General features: G+C 55.6%; 1 protein-coding gene across 1 annotated transcript; it reads left to right on the top strand.

Moving 5' to 3' along the window:
* The first annotated feature begins 7,418 nt into the window (after positions 1-7,418).
* LPAR5 (lysophosphatidic acid receptor 5) lies at positions 7,419-8,522 on the top strand. Its single transcript, XM_007103725.1, has one exon. The coding sequence runs from the start codon at positions 7,419-7,421 to the stop codon at positions 8,520-8,522; it is 1,104 nt and encodes a 367-aa protein (XP_007103787.1).
* Positions 8,523-10,325: the final 1,803 nt, after the last annotated feature.

Raw genomic sequence — 10,325 nt, 5'->3', positions numbered from 1 at the left:
CACGCTCAGATAAGACAACCCCTGACCCTCTCACCCCAGGGCTGGGCCTCTGCTGGTGACAAGGAACTGATCTGATTAAACTCCACAAGCGGGTTCAAGGCACAGATCTGCCCTCACAGTTGTCCTGCCCGGCTAACCAAAGTGTTCTAGTGGCGCCTTAGAGAGATCCTGCCTTCACCCAGGGCTTTTTCTTTATAAGAAGATTAGGGACTTCCCTGGCGGTCCAGTGGTTAAGACTCCTTGCTTCCACTGCAGTGGGGGGTGCGGGTTTGATCCCTGGTTGGGGAACTAGGATCCTGCATGCTGTGCAGCTCAGCCAAAAACATGTATATATAAAAGATAAAAAATAAAGTGTTGGTAAAATTAGTTTAAAAAAAAGAAGAAAAAAAATAGAGGATTAGACCAGCTGTCTCCCATGTTCCTACAGCTACGGTCGAATGTGGCCCACGGGTGTCATGAAGTGGGTAAAATTTCAGATACTGACCGTGAGGCCGGGGGGGTGATATTGGAGGGGGTGAGGCCTGCTAATACCTCTGTGTCACGCCACTGAGGGCAGCTGCCCACCTGTTCCCTGGGTCTATGGGGGCCTCTCTGACGGGAAGGGGCCCTCCCATCAGGTCACATCTCCAGTCCCTTCAGGATGAGCTGAAGTTGTCGCCGAAGGGGAGATGGAAGCAAGGCTTGGGGAGGAAGCAGAAACTTATTCGACCCGTGAGCCTCACCTCCTGGCCACCCAGAGATCCCAGAGCCCGGCCGTGCCTCTGTCTGATGCCCCCAGCGGGTAGCCCTGCAGCACGGAGGCCTTGCATGCCCGGGCCCGCGGGGAAGGGGGCAGCAGAGGCGTGAGGGCTACGTGTGGAGCACACTCAGTGCTGCCCGAGGTCAGGGTGAGGTCCGTGAAGCCAAAGGCTCCAGGAGGTTTCTCTGAGGCAGCGGGACCCAGCCAGCTCCCAGAGCAAGGACCACCCAGAGCACAGGGCTGCGGAGGGAGGCTTGAGCCCATCTGGGTCTCGACTGGGACTGTGTTTCCTGTTTTTTTTCAGCTCTTGACAGCAGGGTGGAGAAATGTCTGCAGGTGGCGAGGTGACAGCCATGCACTGGGGAGACTTAATTATGGAGACGTAGGTCGCCTCTGCTTTCTGCCTTTTCCTAGAAAAAATGTCGGGAGGCATGAGAATACCCAGGGATGGTTCTGGAAAGGCGGGAAGAGAGGCTCAGGTGGGGAAGGGTGGGGAGAGGCCGGAGCAGGAATCTGGGCTGGAGAAAGCAGAGCGGGCGGGATCAGGGAGGAAGGAGGATGGAGAGAAGATAGGATGCCCGGCGGCGGGGAGGAACCCGAGGGCAGGAGGAAGCCGTCCCCTCAGCCCGGTGACCACCCCACAGGCTCCCCAGACCCAGGACAAGCTGACGGGCAGGATTCATGTGTACCCAGAGCAGCCCTGGGACAGAGCTTTTCGCAAAGCCTTTAGACTTCCTGAAGCTTCCGCTGAAGGCTCAGCACAGTTTGGATCTGTCTGGGGAGTCTGAACCTACAGGCGTTAAGAGGTCTTCACAATTATGAGTGTCTGTGGGTAGAGGGTGCATCTTCCCGCGGCTGCCGGGGTGTAGCGGCAGAGGAAGTGGGCTCCGCCAGCAGCACGCAGGTCGCAGGTGGCAGCGCGCGCCGTGCGGGGGAGGAGGGGGAGGGTGGACACGCTCCCTGGCGCCGGGCCACCAGGACCTCAAAGAAGGTGGGAGCTATTCCAGAGCTGGTCTTCTGGGGCAAGGAGGATGAGGAGGACTGACATTCCCACTTCCCGAACTTCTGAAGGACGTGGATTCCTGCGGAGAGGAGGTGGGGAGTAGGGGGGCGGGAAGCACGTGGAGAGGGTGGCAGACAGGAGGAAGCTGTACAGAGACGGGGTGCCTCTCTCCCCTCCCCGCCCCCGCCACTGTCCCAGATCACCCACCCCTTTCCGTTCCGCTCCCCTCTGCATCCCTGGTCTGGCGCCGGAGGGGGGACACCACGGGCCGGCTGTGTGGAGGAGAGGAAGAGAAAGATCATGATCTAGCCTCCTGGCCGCTTTTATCCTCCATTCTCACTTCCTGCCAGGGCAGAAAATAGCCCTGCCCCTCTGACTTATCTCAGCAAAGAGTAGTACCCAGCCCAGCTCAGAGAGCAATGGGACAGGTCCCAGAGGCCCCGAGGACATGAGGAACCTGGGCCCTGGCTGTGCAGGTGGGAAGCTGAAAGGCAGAGAAGCAGCGTGCAGGAAGGTGGCCGCGCACCATCTGGCGGGTGCGTGGTGTGGGGGGCTGGGATGTGGGCGGGGCCACCCCCAGGGCCTCTCTTTGCCTCCCAGTGCCTTGGGGCCGATATCTGTTTGTGCACATCTGCATGCGTGTGTGAGCTCCTCAAGCTGCCCGTCTGTCTGTCCGGCTAAGGATAATGTCCCTAGGCGGGGACGGTGTCTGCTTTCCTCCCCTGGCTCGGCTGTCTGTGCCTCCACGCGTGCACACGTGTGTCACAGGCTGTGGATACACGTTGATTCGTATGTTACTAGGGATCTCGTGTGCACATCCCTCAGTGTACCCTTACCTGCGTGTGGCCTTGCACGCGCCTCTGTGTGTGTGTGTGTGTGTGTGTGTGCGTAGTGGTGTGCTCACATGACCTCCGGGCGTGCTGAGGTTACGGAGCCTGCGTGGGCCTCCACGTCCCCCTTCCCCCTGGTGAAATGAAATCCCAGTGTCTCTGCTTTTCTGGGGCACCTGCTGCCTCTTTGCTTTACGTCTCCCGCGCCCCCCAACCTGACCTCTTGCTCAAGGAGGATTGAGGAGAGCGCCACGCCGCTCCTCCCCCACATCTAGAGCCCTCCTTCCACTTCTCGTTTGCCTCCTTTTTGGCAGTTTTTCCCACCTTTGCCATCTGGCCTGGCACTGTGCCCATTCAGCCCCACTGATGGGGAGGCCTCGGGAAGCAAGCGGATCGGGTGGGGACCAGGGCAGGGGCCTGGCAGCTCTCAACAGCTTGGGCCATTCTGTGTGAGTCTGTTGGAAAGGGGTGGCTTTTTTTTTTTTTTTTTTTTTTTTTCGGGACGCGGGGCCCTCACTGCCGTGGCCTCTCCCGTTGCGGAGCACAGGCTCCGGACGCGCAGCGGCCACGGCTCACGGGCCCAGCCGCTCCGCGGCATGTGGGATCCTCCCGGACCGGGGCACGAACCCGCGTCTCCTGCATCGGCAGGCGGACTCTCAACCACTGCGCCAGCAGGGAAGCCCCTAAAGGGGTGGCTTTGTGACAAATAAACTCAAGGGCTTCTCTGCTTTGGAACGGAGTAAGGCGAGAGCATCGCCATCTGCTTTCCTGAAGGATTCCTAACTCTCTACCTTTTAGTAGCAGCTCACCTAATACATTTTGGTCTCTTTAACGTTGCAACTTTGTTGACGCAGGACTTGGGATTCTTGGAAAATAATGATCAATTCACTCCTTCAGTGTCCAGGATGTGCCTCCTAGTTGCAAGGAAGGAGCTATGGATGCTCCAAGTAATGCTTAAGAATGATAAAATGTTCCTGTGATTGTAGCTGTAAACTGTTATTGAAGTCTTAATGCAAGCTGTTTCCAAACGAGCCTTTCAAAAGGGACATGCCCTTCTCTGAGTTATACGTGCGGACAAGATAGTCGGGAGAGTGATAAGAAGTGGTCGGACTGATGCCAGGGATATTATAACAGGATCACAGGCTGGGCGGACATGGGGGAGGGGGCAGATTTCCTGAAAGGCAGCCAAGGAATATCACAAGGGCCTGCCAGGTAGAGAGACTGAAGTGTGAGTGAGCTTGGGAAGAAAGCTGTGGAAGGCGTGGTCTGCACCCCAGGACCCTACTGTCTGGCTGGGGAAATGGGACAAAAACACGTCATGACCTAAGGAGTTCAAAGCAGCAAACTGTTGCTGTAGGTAAGGGGAAATCATCGAGAAGGGCATATTTGTGTGTGTGTGAAAGAGAGATGAGTCTGTGTTGCCAGTGTCTGAAGTGGGAGAAAGAAGGAAGTGGGTTATTAAAAAGTATATGTTTCAACTGGACAAAGGAGGAAGTAAAACGATTCACCTATGGGCACAGATTTGATATAGGCAGCTATAAAAGTGAGGTGCTCTGCGCGGCATCCAGCCTCACACCCACCCACCCACTCTTGCTGGAAGCAGCCTGGACTTTGGAGCCCGGATGTCCGGGATTTCAGTCCTGACTTCACTCCTCACTGACTGAGCTCTTGAGTAAAAATCAGGAGAAGCCTCTACCTCAAAGGGCTGTTGGCAGGATTAGAGCTTGTGCGTGTAAAACACCCTGGGAGATGGTGAGTGATCAGTAAATGGCAGCTATTATTTTTGACCCAACAATTATGGAGGGAGGGCTGGGGCTACAGAGATGAATAAGTCACAGTTCCCGGGGCCTCCCTCAAGGAGCTCCCAGGTGGGCGGGAGAGGCAGACCAAGAACAGCCAATTATAGCACGGGTGGGAACAGCTGACCTCTGGCCAAAGTGCTGGGAAAGTTCCAGTGAGGGGACTCGCCTGGTAGGAAGGGAGGGAGTCAGGAAAGGCATCACGGGGTCCTGAGAAATGATTGAGTTTGCCAGCTGGAGAATGGGAGAAAGGGCATTCCCAACTGCAGAAACAGCAAGTGCACAGACAGAGCCCTGAAGATGTAAGGTATGTGCAGAATTATCACCAGTTTGGCATGACTGGAGCAAAGGAGCATGGGAGGTGGGCACGTTTCAGGAAGAGAGCCTGGCGTTACTTGCTTTTCAGCACGTTTAAGACCCATCTAGCATTATTTCCATTGATGAAATTGGTATTTTGCAGAGAAAGTGTTTCCTTATTCCCTTCAACTGTTGTACTATGCTTCTTACAAGTCTTAAACTGCTGGAGTCAGAGTCATGGTTGGGAAGAACAAACAAACGAACAAAAAAACCCTATAAAACTTGTTATAGTCATGTTTACAACTTGGTTCCGTGTAAGGATTTAAGTGGTTCCCTTTGAAGGGAGTATGTTCCATATCTTGGGATAATCGCTCAGGGTCTCCGGGTAACTTCTGTCCCTAAGATGGCCCATGGACGCCCATGTTCATTAGCATTATTCCCAATAGTCAAAAGATGGAAAAACCCAAGTAACCATCAACAGATGAATGGGAGAACAAAATGTGGTGTATATATATATAGGAATATATTATTCAGCCACAAAAAGACTGTAATTCTGATACAAACTACCGCATGGATGGACCTTGAAAACTTTACGCTAAGTGAAATAAGCCAGACACAAAGGGACAGATATATGATTCCACTCAGATGAGGTGTCTAGAATAGGTAAATTCATAGAGACACAAAGTAGAATAGAGGTTGCCAGGGGCTGGAGGGAGGGGGGATGGGCAGTTATTGGGTAATGGGTATAGAGTTGTTGTTTGGGATGATGAAAAAGTTCTGGAAATAGTGGCGATGGTTACACAACATTGCGACTGTACTTAATGTCACTGAATTGTACTCTTAAAGGTGGTTAAAATGGTAATTTTAAATTTATGTATATTTTACAACACACAAAATAGATGGCACCTGGGGGTCGCAACGCAGGGGTGGTTGCTGTGGCCTCATGGCATTAAGGAAGGTGGAATCCTAAGACCAAGCAAGTCCTGTCTTCTAACTCCTCCGCCTCTGACCACATCCTTCCTCTGACAGCTCTTGCCTGGGGACGGCAGCGGCTGTGGTCTGCCCTCTCCAGTAGCCTCATCAGCACACACGGTACTTCCTTGTCTCGCCGCCACCCTCTCTGGGCCCCCTTCGAGCCCTTAGGACGAAACCATCATCTGCCCCCATCACGGAATCCCAACTAGGAAGCACCCGAGTCAGACTCTCCAGGCGAGCGCCTGGAAAAGTTCAACCCACGGGGCCGTCCCCTGCCTGGAAGGCCTGTGCTGGTGTGTGCGATCAGCCTACGGCAGCGGTCCCCAACCTTTTTGGCACCAGGGACTGGTTTCGTGGAGGACGATTTTTCCACGGACGGGGTGGGGGGATGGTTTCAGGATGATTCAAGAGCATTACATTTATTGTGCATTTTATTTCTATTATTAATACACTGTAATATGTAATGAAATAATTATACAACTCACCAAAATGCAGACAGGAGGCAGAGCTCAGGTGGTAATGTGCGTGATGGGGAGCGGCTGTAAATACAGACGAAGCTTCGCCCGCTCACGTCCTGCTGTGTGGCCCGGGGGTTGGTGACCCCTGGCCTAAGGGACCCCCATTATATTACCGTCCCCATTTTACAGATGAGGACACTTAGAGAGGTCAAACAATCCAGCCGAACCAGGTCGCTCTGACCACAAACCCAGCCCAGGAGCAATCGTGGAGATGAGGCTGGGATTTTGTCCTGTACTTGGGAGTTTGAACTTTATTCTTTACATAATGGGGAGTCAGCGGAACGGGCTGGTGCCAAGGGAGGGGCTCCACAGCACTTCTCACCACCTGACATAATACCTTTTCACATGGACTTTATGATCTGTCTCCCTTCAATGGACGGGAACATAGGTGGGGGCAAGGCCTTTGTTTTGTCCACTGCTGTGAACATGCCTGGAACCTTCTAAAGTCCCAGTAAGCATTTGTACGGACTTCCCTCGTGGTCCAGTGGTTAAGACTCCGGGCTTCCACTCCAGGGTGCACAGGCTAGATCCCTGGTCGGGGAACTAAGATTTCACATCCCGCATGCCGCGAGGCCAAAATGACAAGAGTAATAATAATTAAAAAAATAAAACCCTGGTAAGCATTTGTAGAAGAAAGAAAGGAAGCAAGGGAGAGATATTAGTAGATAATAACAGTAAGCAAAGCACTTTAAATATATCATCTCGTTGAATCTAACGACCTCGTGAAGTAGGGGACCCTCTCCTTTCTTTTTTTTTTTTTTTTCCCAGGTAAGGAAAATGAGGGGCATAGAGATTAAGTCACTTTTCTGAGGACAAAAGCCCAGATTTAAACCTAGGCAGGCCTGACTCTAGAGCCCGGGCATTTAGCACTGTGCCATAGAGCAGGCTGCAGAAAGCTGTTCTGGCCAGAAGGACGGTGGAGGAAAGATGTGAGGCTGAGAAAAGGCCCAAGAGGCCAGCAGGTTCAGCTATGTGACATTTGTGTCTTCAGCCCTTCCTTGCACAGTCTTGACTTCCGGCTTGCCTCCTATGCCAGGTCTCCACTGCGGCCGATGACGCTCTGACCAAAGGCATCTGATCCTCCACAGCTGTCGGCCCTGCAGCCACAGCCCGCAAGCCTATGCCCGGCCCCCGCTCGCTCTGGGACTCTGTGCAGCCTCCAGGCCCCCGCCCTGGAGCCTGGAGATGAACGCGAAGCCAGCAGGCGGGCGCGCCCCCTGATGCCCCCGGCCTAGTTCCTCCTCGCCCTTTGGCACGATGCTGGCCAACTCCTCGGCCAACGACTCTGATCTCAGGTGCCCGGACCACCAGCCCATCCACCACCTGCACTTGGTGGTGTACAGCCTGGTGCTGGCGGCAGGGCTCCCCCTCAACGCGCTGGCCCTCTGGGTCTTCCTGCGCGCGCTGCGCGTGCACTCGGTGGTGAGCGTGTACATGTGCAACCTGGCGGCCAGCGACCTCCTCTTCACCCTCTCGCTGCCCTTGCGCCTCTCCTACTATGCGCAGCACTACTGGCCCTTCTCGGACCTGCTGTGCCAGCTGGCGGGCGCCGTCTTCCAGATGAACATGTACGGCAGCTGCATCTTCCTGACCCTCATCAACGTGGACCGCTACGCCGCCATCGTGCACCCGCTGCGGCTGCGCCACCTGCGGCGGCCCCGCGTGGCGCGGCTGCTCTGCCTGGGCGTGTGGGCGCTCATCCTGCTGTTCGCCGTGCCCACCGTCCTGGCGCACCGGCCCTCACCCTGCGCCCGCGGCGGCCGCCGGGTGCGCCTGTGCTTCGAGAACTTCAGCGACGAGCTGTGGAAGGGCAGGCTGCTGCCGCTGCTGCTGCTGGCCGAGGCGCTGGGATTCCTGCTGCCCCTGGCAGCCGTGGTCTGCTCTTCGGCCCGCGTCTTCTGCACGCTGGCGCGGCCCGACGCCACGCGGAGCCGGCGGCGGCGGAAGACGGTGCGCCTCCTGCTGGCCAGCCTGGTCATCTTCCTGCTGTGCTTCGTGCCCTACAACGCCACGCTGGCCGTGTACGGGCTGCTGCGCGGCCACGTGGTGCTGGCCGGCCCGGCGGCGCGCAGCCGGGTGCGCGGGGCTCTGATGGTCATGGTGCTGCTGGCCGGCGCCAACTGCGTGCTCGACCCGCTGGTGTACTACTTCAGCGCCGAGGGTTTCCGCAACACCCTGCGCGGCCTGAGCTCTCCGCTCCGGGCCAGGATCTCGGCCGCCAACGGGGCTCGGGGGGCACTCGCCGAACCGCCCGCTGAGACCTCCCACGCCACCGTGCTGGCCGCCGCCAGCCAGGGGCTGCTCCGGCCCTCCGGCCCCCGGGGCTCCTTCACCCGGTGCCCCGAGGACTCGTGCCTCTGAACGCACGTCGTGCCCGAGCGCGGTCCCCTCACCCCACCCCCGCGCCCCTCGCGCTCGCAGACGCGCAGGGTGTGCACAGGAGGGCGGTGGGTTGGGCACTTGGGCTTCTGAGCGGCAGCTCCAGCTCACAGATGCAGAAGGGGACAAAGTGTGAGGGGCAGGGGCCCGGGGAAGGAAGGGCGCGGCTGCAAATGTCTTTAACTAGGTGGTGATGGCGAGCGCAGGACCCCTTCCTTAGTACCTAGGAAGTGCTGCCGTGAGCCTGCCCGTGCAGAGGCGGGAGACTGGATGAAATGCCCTCGGCGGGGCATGAAACGCGGCCCATGGCTGGTAGCTGGAGCAGAAGATGGGTGTCCCGCGTTTAGACCGACCACAGCGGTCTTCGGGCCGTGGACGCCACCCACTCCCCTTTCCACCTGGGCTCCGCCTGCCCAGCACTGAGGCGTAATGCAGAAGCGTATTGGATGCCGGCTGAATTGGTTGCCTTCTTGTCTAGTGACTTTTAACAGTTGAGATCTGACGCCCAGCGTGGGTGGGTGGGGGCAGAGGGGGTTTTCCTCCAAGTTCCTGGTCACTGTTCCTCTTTCTAGGTCCTGCCTTCCCCTTCCACCTCACCCACCCTTTCAAAAGCTCCTCCATTCTAGATTCTAAATCCTCCCACCACCACCGTGTGTGTGTGTCTCTGCTGCTTCGTCTAGAATAAGGAGAACATTCTCTGTACCAAAGTAGTCGTTCTCCAATTTGGGGGTCTCAGACCGTTTTACGCTCTTAAAAATGGAGAATTCCAAAGAGAGTTTGCTTATACGTTGTTCTTTTGATACATGAGCATATTAGAAATCAAAAATAGTAAGTTTTTTAAAACAGAGATACCCAAACACACATTCCAATAGCTATGGGAGCAAGTGTCATCACACTTCATGAAGCCTCTGGAAAACTCCACCGTCTACTCGTGAGACAATGAGTGAAAAGGACAAATGACATCTTAGTAGTAGTATTATGAAAACGGTTTTGATCTCGTGGACTTCCTCAAAGAATCCATCCCCAGATCACACTTGGAGAGCCATACCTGTACTGAAGTATTAGAGTCGTGTGTAAAGTCTTCCCAGGCCATTACGTACATTGTTTTTATCGCTGCAAGGAGAGGGCAATGCTCAGCAAATCAATTGCTAATTGTAGTCCGTAAGGCTTGGGGTTTTCTTGCGGGGCGGGGCGGGGTCGGAGTTGCACACCCAGTGAACCTGGGGCTTCCTGGAGCTGCAGCGGGAGGTGGGGCTGGAACTAGTTGCACAAATACTCAGGAGGAGGTGGAGGGCTTCTCTGGGCAGGGAAAAGGGAACTGTGCCAGAGCCAGGCAAGAAGTTTATGGGAAAGTAAGAGTGCGATGGACGGGAGGACAGGAGTAAGCTGACTGCCCTTGGCAAAGCTGGAGGTAAGGAGATGGAAGTCTGGTTTACAGGCCACCTACTGTTTTTCCTCTTTAGCGGAGTCGGGGCTGGGAGGAATGGCGGAGTTGGCACTGTGACATCTTGAGACCCTGACATTGGTGAGATTCGTGAGGGAGTTGGTGCCATGCACACGTCCGACATGCATTTCTGTCCCTATGTCTCTCAATGCTGTATGTTTCTGTGTATGTGCGTGTGTGTGTGTGTGTGTGTGTGTGTGACAGTGTCAGAGTTTACCCGGGTGTGTCTCTGTGTGTTTTAGTTCGGACTAAGCCTTTTGTGTGTCTTTACGTGATCGCTCCAGATGGTGATTTACAAGGGTAAAATGACCCCTGGTGGCCAAACCGGAGAACTGACCCAA

This window comes from Physeter macrocephalus, unplaced genomic scaffold, assembly GCF_002837175.3.
Source record: "Physeter macrocephalus isolate SW-GA unplaced genomic scaffold, ASM283717v5 random_146, whole genome shotgun sequence".
Lineage (NCBI taxonomy): Eukaryota > Metazoa > Chordata > Mammalia > Artiodactyla > Physeteridae > Physeter > Physeter macrocephalus.
Note: the sequence above shows the minus strand (reverse complement) of the source record. Positions and strands in the feature narration are given on the sequence as shown.